The 14589-nt window shown below is 39.1% G+C and overlaps 1 protein-coding gene across 1 annotated transcript; it reads left to right on the top strand.

The window, feature by feature from the left end:
* Positions 1 to 3153: 3153 nt before the first annotated feature.
* LOC308460859 (vomeronasal type-2 receptor 26-like) lies at positions 3154 to 13418 on the top strand (the record flags this gene model as incomplete). Its single annotated transcript, XM_080977393.1, has 7 exons — positions 3154 to 3227; positions 5321 to 5467; positions 7347 to 7638; positions 8777 to 9631; positions 9965 to 10192; positions 11628 to 11754; positions 12517 to 13418. 7 exons carry the CDS (start codon positions 3154 to 3156, stop codon positions 13416 to 13418), a joined length of 2625 nt encoding a protein of 874 aa, XP_080833519.1.
* Between the last annotated feature and the right edge of the window lie 1171 nt (positions 13419 to 14589).

The raw sequence follows: 14589 nt of genomic DNA, 5'->3' as shown, positions 1-14589 counted from the left end.
GAAATACTTAAACTATTCTTCCTTTTTTTCAGACATGGATGCTTGTGTGAATTGTCCTGAAGATCAGTATCCCAACAAAGACCAAACTCAGTGCATTCCCAAAATTATAAGCTACCTCTCTTACAGAGAAGATTTAGCAATCGCCTTAACTAGCTTGGCTATTATTTTCTCTTTTGTCACAATTGTAGTACTTGGAATTTTTATGAAGTACAAGGACACTCCCATAGTGAAAGCCAACAACCGGACCCTCACCTACATCCTCCTCATCTCCCTTCTCCTTTGCTTCCTCTGTTCTTTGCTCTTCATTGGACAACCTGGAAAGGCAACCTGCCTTCTACGTCAAACCACTTTTGGCATTGTCTTCTCTGTGGCCCTTTCTTCTGTGTTGGCAAAGACCATCACTGTGGTTGTGGCATTTATGGGAACAAAACCAGGATCCAGGATGAGGAAATGGGTGGGGAAAAGACTGGCTAATTCTATTGTTCTCTCCTGCTCTTTTATTCAGGCTGCCATTTGTACTCTTTGGTTAAGTTCTGCTCCTCCATTCCCAGGCAGAGACATGCATTCAATGAAGGGTGAAATCATACTAGAATGTAATGAGGGTTCTGTTTCCATGTTTTACTGTGTCCTGGGCTATATGGGTTTCCTAGCCATTGTCAGCTTCATTGTGGCTTTTCTTGCCAGGAAGTTGCCAAACAGTTTCAATGAAACCAAATTTATCACTTTCAGCATGTTGGTGTTTTGCAGTGTATGGTTATCCTTTATTCCAACCTACCTAAGCAGCAAAGGAAAGTACATGGTGGCTGTGGAGATCTTCTCCATCTTGTCATCCAGTGCTGGATTATTGGGTTGTATCTTTTCCCCTAAATGTTATATCATTGTACTCAGGCCCGAGCTTAACAGCAGAGAGCAACTCGTCAGAAAAAGGAAATGAAATAATATATCCATCTCATTAATCTGTTGCTTTATTAATAGAAATTATGGTGTTGAAGGGATTTCAGGAGAATTTGAGCATAATTTCTTAGGAAAATATCTCTCTTCACATTCCCATGTGTGGACTTGAACCAGGAATATACTATCTCAAGAGGGTTGTCTATCTTGTTTCTATCTTCTTAAACACCCACATATTGTCTGCTTCTCCAAATGCCCTTCTGGGTCCAGAATGAGGTTCCATCTATTAGTACATTCCTACTGAGAGAATTTCACTTCACCTGACTTCCTTCCTATGTGTTTACTCATAAAAATGTAGACACTACTAACATGGTCGGGTTTGCGTTTTTTACCACCAGGAATCTTTAGAAAAAAGAAAAGGAGTAAATTTTATTAGTATTTTCCACACAACAACAACCAAAAAAACCAAAAAAATACAAAACACAAAAAACATATGAAAAACAAATCCAAATCTTACAAATTAATAGTATAAACACTAAAAAGGAAAACAAACGTTGACTTCCACCAATCCCATAGCACCTCCTTTACCTCTCATTGTATATTCCTGTTTTCCTTATCATCTCGATCCTAGCATCTAAATATATATCCCTCTTCCTTATCCTTTCACTTCAGAAGGTTATTCCAGACTCAGCCAGATTTCTGTCCTCAAACCTTGTCTTTTAAGGCATTCATTTAGGCACTCCCATTCCTTTTTCACTACACTTTTTGGTTTTTGTCTTATTATATCTGTCAGTTTGGCTAACTCTAAGTATTCTGAAAGCTTACATAACCATTCTCCCCTAGTGGGTAACTGATTCCCTTTCCAATACTTAGCCACCAGAATTCTTGCTGCAAACATCGCATATAAGAAAAAATTAATCTTTTGGGATATTGTCGAGAGCCAGTGTGATGTAGTGGTTAAGAGCGGTAGTCTTGTAATCTGGGGAACCAGGTTCACGTCTCCGCTCCTCCACACGCAGCTGCTGGGTGACCTTGGGCCAGTCACACTTCTTTGAAGTCTCTCAGCCCCACTCACCTCACAGAGTGTTTGTTGTGGGGGAGGAAGGGAAAGGAGAATGTTAGCCGCTTTGAGACTCCTTAAAGGGAGTGAAAGGCGGCATATCAAATCCAAACTCTTCTAATATTCCTAAAATGAATGCCTCTGGCCTTTACTATATGATAGTCTTACTATTTTCTTTATTTCTTCATGGATCCGTGATCCGTACCACCAGGAATCTTAAGAGTCCCTGCCAGCTTCATTAAACATTATATTTCCTTCAATTTTACAAAATGTTTGGAGAGAAATACTGTAGAAGAATCAATGTAAGCCTATTCTACCTTTGAAGGATATGTTGCTGCCACTTGCTACCATATCCAATGTAAGAGTTTTCCTTTGGCGATACAGACTGCATCATGATTTGGGCCTCTTTCATTTGCAAATGGAGTATTCAATGAGCCCAGCTCCTCCTCGGAGCTAGCAGTGTGAGGTTTGTGGAACAATGTATAAGTAGTGGGATGATACAAAGAATTAGAACTTTATATAGCCTATAATTCCTAAGACAGATGTGGGCACAGAAAAGAATTACCTTTCCTTGAAATTAGTTTAAACTGTTTTACAGCTACAGATAGGTAGCCGTGTTGGTCTGCCATAGTCAAAACAAAAAAATTCCTTCCAGTAGCACCTTAAAGACCAACTAAGTTAGTTCTTGGTATGAGCTTTCGTGTGCAAGCACACTTCTTCAGATACACTGAAACAGAAGTTGCCAGACCCTTCTATATAGTGAGAAGGTGGGGAGGGGTATTACTCAGAAGGGTGGTGGGAACTCATTACCAAACTTAAAACGATGGAGAGACCTGGCCTGAACAAAGACATTGGATTCTTATCTCATTATACATGACAAAGCCATTTCTCACCTTCTCACCCCTTGCTTTTTCCTGTAAGACCTATTGCAGTCGTTAAGAGTCGTCAACAGGCTCCTCTCAGCTATCTGCCAATCACCCATTCCCACCACCCTTCTGAGTAATACCCTCCCCACCTTCTCACTATATAGAAGGGTCTGGCAACTTCTGTTTCAGTGTATCTGAAGAAGTGTGCTTGCACACGAAAGCTCATACCAAGAACTAACTTAGTTGGTCTTTAAGGTGCTACTGGAAGGAATTTTTTTGTTTTACAGCTGTTTCCTTTTTGTAGGAACTGTATAATTTAACACAAACAATTGAAACATGGTGGTTATACCCAGGCCTGTACAGAGCTTCTTGGAGGCCCAGTGTAGGAATCTTGTTCTTGGCATGATAGCGTAAGTCCGGCAGGCCCCCAAAGGGACTCACCTGCTGGATTAGCCCTCAAGGCCCAGGGCAAGTGTACCTAGCTGCACACTACATCCTGCATGGACCCGGCTATACCTGAGCTCAGCTTCACAAATGGTCAAGCTCAGAAACAGCTTTCAGTGCTTTTTGAAAATATTGAAGGAAGCCATGGTTTGTTGCCATACAGTTCTCACAGAGAGCAACACTGCTGAACAGAGTACTCCCTGAAAGACTTGCTCTATTACAATTCAAACTCTGCAGAGGCAAGAACTCTTAAGCGATAGCCACTCCAACCTGTGGGCAGCTAGATAACTAGATAATTTCTGGGCTTTTTGTTTGTTTGTTATGAAAGGGGGGGAATGGGGCACTGCTGCATGCTTTGACTGTCTGCTAGTTGCTTTTAAAAAATGAAGTTTTAAAAATTGTACTTCTGCATTGAATTTTAAGGATTTCCCCTTTTAAATACACACAGAAACAGGTGAGATGAACTTAGTCCATTCCCACTGTAATACAGGAATGGACCAGACTTCAATAAGTCTGTCCATCCCCACTCATAGGTGAGTCATAGCGTTTTTGTCAGTTTTTGTCATGCTTTCCTTAATGTAGATGTGGCTGAGGTGTGCTTGTTAGCCTCCTTCCTCTCATTGTACACAGTTAGCAATGTGAGGTTTGTGGAAAAATGAACAATTATGGGGGTGACCAGCAAAAATTATAATTCCTAATATACATTGTGAGCATAAAACTATTATCTTTTTAAAAATAAAGATAAAAAGGTTAAACTGCCATATAGCATATGTTTGTTAGAGTGTGGTGCTGATAACACCAAGGTCGCAGATTCAATCCTCATACAGGACAGCTGCATATTTAGACTATATTGCATGAATGCATACTTTTAATTACAAATAATAATGACAATAATAAATGGGACAAGTAGCAGTTAGAAGTTAGCTGTTAAAGGATATATACCCATCATCATTATAAAACTGAGTCTCAAATTTCCCAGCTTTTAAGGTCAGGCCTTCCAATTACGTAATCTAAATGTGAGTGATCCATGTGTAACTTAAATCTGATCAAGGACAAAAACAGCCTACAACTTTCTGGCTAAGCATCACTTATTACCCCTTAAAGAAAATATTGTCACTCCTAGTTGATTTGCCATTCATGATGCAACTCCAAAGGACATCAACACACTTGGGAAATGATAATTGCACACTTAATTGTCAAAACTGCTGGCTTCTATCCCCTTACACAATGGATATGCAGATGGCAGCAAAATTTGCATTTGAAAAAGGACATAAAACCCTGGTGTTTTTCAGAATTGAATCTAGGCGTAGGCAGAGGTCTGCCATTTTTCTTGTATGATCATTTCTCCTTTCCATCTTAGAATATGTCGTCCACCAGTTGATTTTGCAATTATTTTACCACAAAAATTATAATGTGACTACCCTTTTTCTTTATCCTATGTGCATACCCATTTAATTTGCTCTTCCCAGATAGTTACTGGGCAGACCTCTTTGTCTAGATATGAATTAGCACACACACACACACACATAGCTATCCACACTTCTGCACCATAACTCTGCCTCACTGTAACAAACCACACATTCTTTTTAAAAATAAATAAATAATAGTTTTACATGTTTCTTGTCAACTTAGAGGCTTTCATATAATCAAGGGGTATGTAAACTTTGTTAAATGAATAAATAAATTCATTTGCACAAAATCATAGATAATTTTCAGAGTTATATTTTTGCTTTCTTTGCACTCCAAGGAAGTATTACTGATACTTGTAGATGAACAAATTTTAATTGTCTCATCCTTAGGGGGGGGGGGGGAATAAGTAAATAAATAGACTACACTGTTCAGAAATATGGGGCACATATTCCCTAAGATGTGTAACATCACATTCTGTCACCAGACGCTGTACCAAAACAGATAATAGCCACACAGAATGCTGTGGTTCAAACATGGGAATCTATCCTGGATGGCTGATATTTTTCAATAAGATCATGTTGGTGCTGCTGCTGCTGCAGCTGGTGCTGCTGTCTCATATTGTATGCAAAACACATTCTGTTAACTGCAGCATTTTTGATGACCCTCTCCCCATTCCTCATAACTTTTACCAACCGGGTGACCTCATCATTGGGGGCATTGTTTCCCAGGTCTTCTTCAACTACAATAATCTCTCTTTTAAGGAAGAGCCAAAACAGATCTTGATTGATGAAGCAATGTAAGCCATTATTTCTTCCTCTCCTTGCGTAATACATTCAGCTCATAATAACAGAATGTGCCGTAATGCTACACTGTGTTCCGTTAAGAATTGATTTAATCTCTAGTGTGATAAAAGTGGCAGTTGAGCCACTTTCCTGTTCCTTCCTTAATCATTTTTTGCCTTACCTTTAGTCAGGAGGTTGTGGACTCTCCTTCCTTGGCGGTTTCTAAGCAGAGGTTGGGTGGTCATCTGTCATTGATGCTTTAGCTGGGATTCCTGCATTGCAGGGAGTTGGACTAGATGACCCCTGGGGTCCCTTCCACTTCTACAGTTCTATGATTCTATGAAACCACTAGAAGGGTTTCTCCACAAGCTCCACTAAATGAATAGATTTCCATTGTGTGTCTGCTAATTAACCACATGGTGGATTGTGTGTGTGTGTGTGTGTGTGTGTGTGTGTGTGTTAGTTTTTGCCACTTCTGTTCTTCCCTCACTTTGCTCTCATCTTTTGACTCGATGTCTGTCCCTTCTCATGCACTTTCAGAATTTTGGCATTTTAAATCAAGCTTTCAGTATGCTTTAGAAACTCCACTGTTTTTCCTTCTTCCCACTCACCCCTATGGCTGCAGTTTGTATAGTCAAGTTCTGATTTATTGTTGAAACTTAAATCAAATTTAGCTTTCACATATTGTGAAAGTTAGAGGGTGTGTATGCTGTGGGCATTTGCAAACACTATTGTTCCCAACTGGTTTTCACCAGGGCTCTTTTTCAGCCAGAGCTCACTGGAACTCAGTTCCAGCATCTCTCTGGTGGATGCCATTGCCATTATAAGAGGAGTTCTGGCACCTCTTTTTCTAGAAAAAATAGCACTGGTTTTCATGCTTTTAAACTCAAAGGTGCAGAAGTTAAATATCATGTGGTTTTAAAAAGAATTTTGGGAATTGGCCTTCAGGCACCATGCATTGTGCTACGTTTGTGGGAGAATCCTAAGTCTCTACTTTGCACTTCCCACTTGTATCATATCTCATTTCATATCCTTATGGCTGTCATTGAAGGGCAAAAATGGGAGAGAAATTTAATTCAGTTCACATTTAAAGAGGAACCTAACTAGTTTGCACTTTCCAAATTAAAAACAATATGTGAACTGAAACATAGTCCTCAAAATTCCTATTTACCAGAATTTTGCAGTGCAGTTCTCCAGTGAAATAATATGTACAAAAGTTCATATAAAGGGGTAAAGAGTGCATAAAAATGCATATATTAGAGAAAATAACATAAAAATGTATTATATTAGGGAACATTGATTTGCAAACATGTAGCAAAATTGCATACTTATCATATGATAAATTTGCACTAAAATGAGGAGATTAAAATTGCAAACTATTTAAAAGTAGAGAATGGAATTTAAGATTGGAAAAATAAGAAGCTTATTCAACCATTCCTACTGAAAAGATTAGGAAAAAGTCCCACATATATCATTCAGAGACTAATAAAATACGAAACGTTTTATAGCACTCATGATTTATAGTTAGTCATGCTAATTAATTTCAGTGGTTCTGCACTGAGCGTGACTAATGTTGACTGCAAGCCAATAAATATTTGCAGTTTGGGCTGACTGTTGTTGTTCTTCATTAGTATATAGGGAAATTTACAAAATTAAGTCCAGAAAACAGTTTTTTAAGCTCCAGAATTAATCTGAAAACTCCCCCCCCCCCATTTTTCATGAAAGGGCTATCTATTCAGGTGCTAATTTTTCTTCAGCCTATTATCTTTTAGGGTTTTAAAGCTACACCTTGATTTTGAAAGTATTCCAATGAATATCAATGAAGTGTACTAAAACGTTTTTGTTATTGCTGCTGTGTTTGTTTTATTAAACAGACTGTAACTCTGCTTACAGTTCAGTGCCTAAGAACTACCAGCACATTCTGGCCTTAGCATTTGCTGTCAAAGAGATAAATGAGAATCCCAACATCTTATCAAATATATCTCTGGGGTTCCACATCCTCAATAGCTACTTCACTGCAAGGATGACCTACAAAGCCACTCTTAGCCTCTTTTCTACACAACGTAAGTTTGTCCCCAACTTCAGGTGTCACAACCAGAACAATCTGATAGCTATCATTGGAGCATGTTTCTCTGAGATCTCTACTAATATAGCTGTCATTTCAGCAAGCAAAAAGACTCCACAGGTAAGCTGTATTCCTGGGGGTACAGGGATTTCACAATTGTGACAAACCATGTGGAATGCAGGAAAGCACTTTGCAAAGTTGCTCCTGATTTTGGTAACCCGTTGGTTAGATGCAAACTTGATAATGATACCATTGATGGACTTACAGTTCATTACAAAACAGTACTCAAGGAGTGCTCATCAATTATTTCCCTTCAAATGGAGGGTGGTGTTGAATAGTATGTAGCAGGGCTTGGTGTTTGGTCCAGTACACTTGAAGATTCAGATTTCAGATGTTATAAAACAGAGAGATTAATAACATATCAGAAGACAGAAATAAAGTTGAAATCTATATGTAAAGGTGGTATATGTACTGGGTTGTTGCAGTAATGGACTAGATGAGGGCCAGTAAACTGAAGCTTAATCCAGACAAGACTGAGATGATGCTACTCGGTGGTTATTCTGTCTGGCTGTGTGGTGTACTGTCTGGTCTAGATGAGATCATACCCATTCTGAAAAAGCGGATCTAAATAAAGGTTGGTTTATGGAAAGTTGAAGTGTTGGATGTTATTAAAGAGTAAAGGTTTTGCATTAGTTTTTAAATCTGGCAGGCAGAGAATTGGAAGTCTTTTTTCTTCTTTCTTTCAGTTTTTATGTTTAAAAAAAGTTTGATGTTGATTTCTATATATTGTTTGTTCCCCAAGCTTTAGAAAAAATAGCTTTTTTGTTTAAAAAGGTACAACATTATCTTTAGCGGAAAAATCATTTTAATTTTTATTTCAGCTTAGAGTAAAGTGTTTCTCTCCTGGGTGGTTATGATGTATGGCTGATTGATATGCAGCCCATTCTAGGGGGAGACCACACTCCCTCTGAAAGAATGGGTCCATAGTTTGGTGGTTGTCCTTGATCCATTGTTGTTATTAAAGGCTCAGTGGCCAAGGTACTGAAGGGTGCCATTCAACAGCTTTGGTTGGTGGTCCAGCTATAAAAAAAAAAACCCCATATGGCTATGGGGAACCTGGCTGCAGTTGTTGGCCAGGCACACTAATATGCCTAAGGAAGGAGTGTTTCATTACAATAAGACCAGGTGACCAGTGTTATGATTCGACAATATAGCTATTTTCCTAATCTGAAAACAATCCCTTTAATTTTTATTTCAGCTCACTTATGGAACACTTTTGCCATCATGGGATGAGAGAATAATTTCTCCTTTTTTGTCCCATATGGTCCCAAATGAAGCCCACCAGTACATGGGAGCTGTCCGGTTATTTCAGCATTTTGGATGGACATGGGTTGGGCTCTTGGCTGTGGACAATGACAAAGGGGAACGATTCTTACAGACAATAGTGCCCATGCTTTCTCAGAATGGCATCTGCTATGCCTTCATCATAAGATTGCCTAAATGGAATTATGTGGATGAGTTGATGCAGTTGCTTGTACAGCGCTGGGAAACTTATGGAATTATTACTGAGGAAAACACCAATGTATTATTTGTATATGGAGAAAATCCATCCTTTCAAGTTTTGAGAATATTGCTGTTTCTACGACCAATTATGGAATCGCCTCCTCTGGGGAAAGTATGGATTATTACATCCCACTGGGATTTCACATCACTGTCAGTTCAAAAGACATGGGACATGCAAACTTTCCATGGTTCCATATCCTTCACTGCTCACTCCAATCAGCCACCAGGTTTCCAAAATTTCATGCAGAAGATAGGACCTTCCTGGGCAAAAGGAGATGGTTTTATCCAGGACTTCTGGGAGCAGGCATTCAGCTGTACAATAAGAATGTATAAGGGGCCAGAAGAGGAGGAGATCTGTACTGGAGAAGAGAAACTGGACAACATTACTGGAATTTTGTTTGAAATGAACATGACAGGCCACAGCTATAGTGTCTACAATGCTGTCTATGTTGTGGCACATGCTTTGAATGCCATGTTTGAATCTATCTCCAAACACAGAAGAAAAGCAGACACTAGGAGAATGGTATTTCCGGATGTGCAACTATGGCAGGTAATCCCCACTAGCACCATTCACATGAGGCTAGGTTTTCATTCAGAGATAAAATGAATGCTGATGAAATAAGACTACTACACCAAAATTGCTTTGTTTTGCTTTTTGTTGTTGTTATTGGCGTTTATACATACATTGTGGATAAGCAGTATGAAACTCATTACAAAACAGTAAAACCCACATATACAATAATGGAAAGAAATGACATCTAGATTGATGATGCCTCCACCTATACTTTCAAAGGAAAAAATGTGTATGGGCATCGTTTGTGAAGCTCATTGAAATAAATTTAAGACCTAGTTGGCCTTTTCTTCAAATTCTCTTTGTTTCTAGATCCATCAATTTTTAAGGCACACCATATTCAATAACAGTGTTGGAGAAACTGTGTGCCTTGATGAAAATGGGGAACTAGATACTGTTTTAGATGTTACAAATTGGATAATGTTCCACAATGGCTCAGTGGTTAGAGCAAAAGTTGGAAGACTGGAACCTCATGCTCCTCCGGGCAAAGAGTTAACCATTGATGATGACCAAGTTGTATGGCATCAACACTTTAATCAGGTGAGACATAGTGGCAATTATTTGAATATATCAGAGGGGAAATGCCATAGACCTGTGGTGCCAGCCACGGCAGAGCTCAGTGGAGGGAGAAGCCAGCCAACCAGCCAAGTCGTGGGGGGGTACTTGCCTGGAGGCAGAGTCCATATACAGTGGTACCTCTGGTTACATACGCTTCAGGTTACAGACTCCGCTAACCCAAAAATATTACCTCGGGTTAAGAACTTTGCTTCAGGATGAGAACAGAAATTGTGATCCAATGGTGCGGCGGCAGCAGGAGGCCCCATTAGCTAAAGTGGTGCTTCAGGTTAAGAACAGTTTCAGGTTAAGAACGGACCTCCGGAACGAATTAAGTACTTAACCCGAGGTACCACTGTACAAGGTCCAGTCCAGTCCTAAGGACAGGAATATCCCAGTTCATGTAGTCAGACGATTCGGGGGGTCAAGAAAGCTGAGGGTTCAAAGTCACGATAAGCAAGAAGCAGCAAGATCTGGTCAAGAACAATGAATGTTGTTTCCAGCAACTGACTGAGGCTGGAAACCCTTCTTTCTTAAGCTGGAGCCATCTGGTTCTCATCAGGAGCAAGAAGGCTGATCAGCTGCAGGTGGAGTCACTTTGCTGTCTGCTCCTTCAGGTTGCTGCTCAGCAGGTAAAGCCGACTCCTGGCCCATGACAGAAAATGTCCATTAGCTCTGCTTATCATTCCACCTGATCATCGCATTCTGAATTATGCTTGGTAGTATCCTTGCCAACCTTTTTTTAAAAAGCAAGCAGGCAAACCATCAAACAAACACCCTATAGTTCTTTCCCATCTTTCTAAAGAAGCAATAGTGATACTGCATTTGTCTAATTCATATGTATTAGTCTGTGGTTCTGAGGGACCTCACAGTTTATTTCTGATTTCATTTTTTTTCTCTTTTAATAAAGGGATAATTAACGAAATGGCACAAAGTCATGACACTTAATTACTGCTTCAAAACCTGCTGCAAGTTAATTGCTATACTTTTTAAAACATTGCATTGCAACCCATCTTTATTCCTTTAAATTATACATTTAAAACATTGCATTGCAATCCATCTTTATTCCTGTATGAGGGCAGCAATTCTTTTTCAGTGGATCACTTCTCTTCATAACCAATGTGTTTAATGAAATTTAATTATGGTTCTCTAGGGAGAGAACAGCTTTGTGTAGGTTTAGACTAGATGAATTTACTTTATTTTGTATCAAATCATTTATGTAGAAAAGAAACTATATCAGTTTCTGCAATCTAAAGCTTGCCTCATCTTTCAGATGAAATTTCCTTCCAAACTGAAGTTGGGAGAAATTTGCTATCATCTCTAATGTCATAATTTAATGTCAATACCCACTATTTGAAGTTCTACCATTCCATTAAAAAAAAATTCTTTTTTTGCTACCATCTGTTATGTTTCTATGTAGGTGCTACCCCTTTCTATATGTAATAAGAACTGCTATCCTGGCTTCAATAGGAGAAAGAAGGAGGGAGCGAAATTTTGCTGTTATGATTGTGTTCCGTGTCCAGAAGGGATGTTCTCTAACCAAAAGGGTAAGAGACATAATTTCCATAAGATAATATTATTTATTTCTAGAAGCCTCATACCTGATTTTGCTCAGGAATTCCAAGTAACAAAAAATCAATGCAGTTTTGATAGTTTCAGTCCAATGTCTTACTTCAAAATGGCATCCAACCAGAGACAAAACCCATTTTCTTGATCTCAGGAACCATTATGTTAAATGTGGTTATGATATCTTAAAATACACAGCAAAAAACCCAAAAAAACATCCTGCTAAAAATGTAGATTTATTTATTTGGAGAATATGTTTCCAGTTAATGTATATGAAAGTAGTTTTTAAAAATAATTTTAAAAAATGAATTAGACATTTTGTAAACATTATTAAAAAGGCCAGTTGGCAAAAAAACAACAACCCTGTAACAGCACAAAAGGGTGTATTCTCACTAGATTATAGAAGTGAATTCTTAAATACAGTGGTACATTGGTTCTTGAACTTAGTCCATTCCGGAATTCCGTTCAAGTCCCGAAACTGTTCAAAAATGAAGGAGTGGCTAGGAGTTTCCTGCACTCAAGCGGAAGCCATGTTGGATGCTCAGCTTCCTAAAAACATTCGCAAAACAGAACACTTACTTCTGGGGTTGCAGCGTTTGGGAGCCTATTTGTTCGGCAACTAAGCCGTTCAGGAACCAAGGTTCCAATGTATATGTTGGTAAATAAATGGAAATACTTACAACTACTCTAGCTTTTTGTTTCTTTTCTCAGCCATAGTGTATTGAAATATTCTCTTCTTTCAGACATGGATAGCTGTGTCAAATGTCCAGAAGACCAGTATCCCAACAAGGACCAAACTGAGTGTATTCCCAAATTTCTAAGCTACCTCTCTTACAAAGAAGATTTAGGGATTGCCTTAACTAGCTTGGCTATTTCTCTCTCTTTCATCACAATTTCAGTGCTCTTAATTTTTATTAAGCACAGGGAAACCCCCATAGTCAAGGCCAACAACCGGACCCTCACCTACATCCTCCTCATCTCTCTCCTCCTTTGCTTCCTCTGCTCTTTTCTGTTCATTGGGAATCCTGGAAGAGTGACCTGCCTTCTACAACAAACTGCTTTTGGCATTGTTTTCTCCGTGGCTCTTTCCTCTGTGTTGGCAAAGACAATCACTGTAGTTCTGGCATTCATGGCAACCAAACCAGGGGCCAATATGAGGAAATGGGTGGGGAAAGGTGTAGCAAATTCTATTGTTCTTTGTTGTTCCTTCGCTCAGGCTGGTATTTGCACTCTTTGGTTAAATACTTTCCCTCCATTCCCTGATACAGACATGCACTCATTGCATGGAAAAATCATACTGCAGTGTAATGAGAATTCAGCTACCATATTTTACTGTGTCTTGGGCTATATGGGTTCCCTGGCCATAATCAGTTTCATTGTAGCTTTTCTTGCCAGGAAGTTACCTGACAGCTTCAATGAAGCCAAGTTCATCACTTTCAGCATGTTGGTGTTTTGCAGTGTGTGGTTATCTTTTGTCCCAACCTACCTGAGCACCAAAGGAAAATACATGGTAGCTGTGGAGATTTTCTCCATCTTATCATCCAGTGCAGGATTACTGGTTGGTATCTTTTCCCCTAAATGTTACATCATTGTGCTGAGGCCAGAGTTGAACAGCAGACAGCACATTATAAGGAAAACCAAGTGAAAGTCATGTCTTTATTTTATATTTATATTTAGAGAGAGCGTGCAAGAGCAAAGGAAAATATTTTTGTGAGGGGAACCTAGCACAGTCTTATGTGGTTTTGCTATTTGATTCACCTTGCATCTGCCTGCATTGTGTGCTATCATGAAGGTAAGCTCAGGATATAGTTGAATCTAACAGCTCCTTCCAAGATAAGAGAGGTCCAATACACCTCCCTACCTTCCTCTGTGGCTGTTAGGAAACATGGAGGCAATACTAGAAGAGTGGAGTCTTTCTTCACCATGTATCATTGACTTCCTGTCATCCCTGATAGAAGAGGTTGGCAAGCTTTATTATACTTTGTATCTCCTTTATTTTAGAAACATAGGGAAATGAAGTGTTAAGGAATACAGTTAATGAGTTAATTATCCATGAATCAGCAGAGATTACTCTTTCCCCACAATGCACATGCAGAAAAATTGTGACTCTCTTACCTATGTTTCTATGAGGATTTGGAAAGCAATTTTGTGTATAAAATGACTTAGTTAAAGAATGCTGTGTGTATCTTGGTAGGTGGTCGCATGAATTGTTGATGGCTCTCTGTGGAAACTGTGGATTCAAATGAGGAAAAAGTTTGAAAATAATAATATAATAATAATTTATTATTTATACTCGGCCCATCTGGCTCGGTTTCCCCAGCCACTCTGGGCAAATCCCAGCAGAATATTAAAAACACGATAAAACATCAAACCTTAAAAAGTTCCCTAAACAGGGTTGCCTTCAGCAAGCTCTATCAATTGCAGGACTTTGAACTTCGGACTTGGGTGTGGACTTTAACACAGCAAAGACTTTGAAGCATAGAATCATCTATGGCCTCAGTGAGAGCAAATTATTTGGACAATCTGTAAATAGTGTGTGTACGCATAGTGGTGTATGTTGGTCTTGTAAAGACAACTCTGCTAAATAGTTGTTTTCTGTGGTGAATTTAACCACTTGCCTGAGTTTCCCTGCTGTATAAACCCAACAGAAAGAGAGCCCAAGCAAGCATATTTTATCTTTAAAAGAGCCTGTGCTACTACAGGCTACTCCCTCTTGGCCAACAACGTGAGTTTTTACCATCATGGTTGACAACTGCAAAGAAGTTTGGACCACATTGGAATTCAAATCCCCTTGGATTGCAAAAGATATCAGCCAG

Source organism: Podarcis pityusensis (assembly GCF_964106645.2).
Source record: "Podarcis pityusensis genome assembly, chromosome: 13".
NCBI classification, from domain to species: Eukaryota; Metazoa; Chordata; class Lepidosauria; order Squamata; family Lacertidae; genus Podarcis; species Podarcis pityusensis.
Note: the sequence above shows the minus strand (reverse complement) of the source record. Positions and strands in the feature narration are given on the sequence as shown.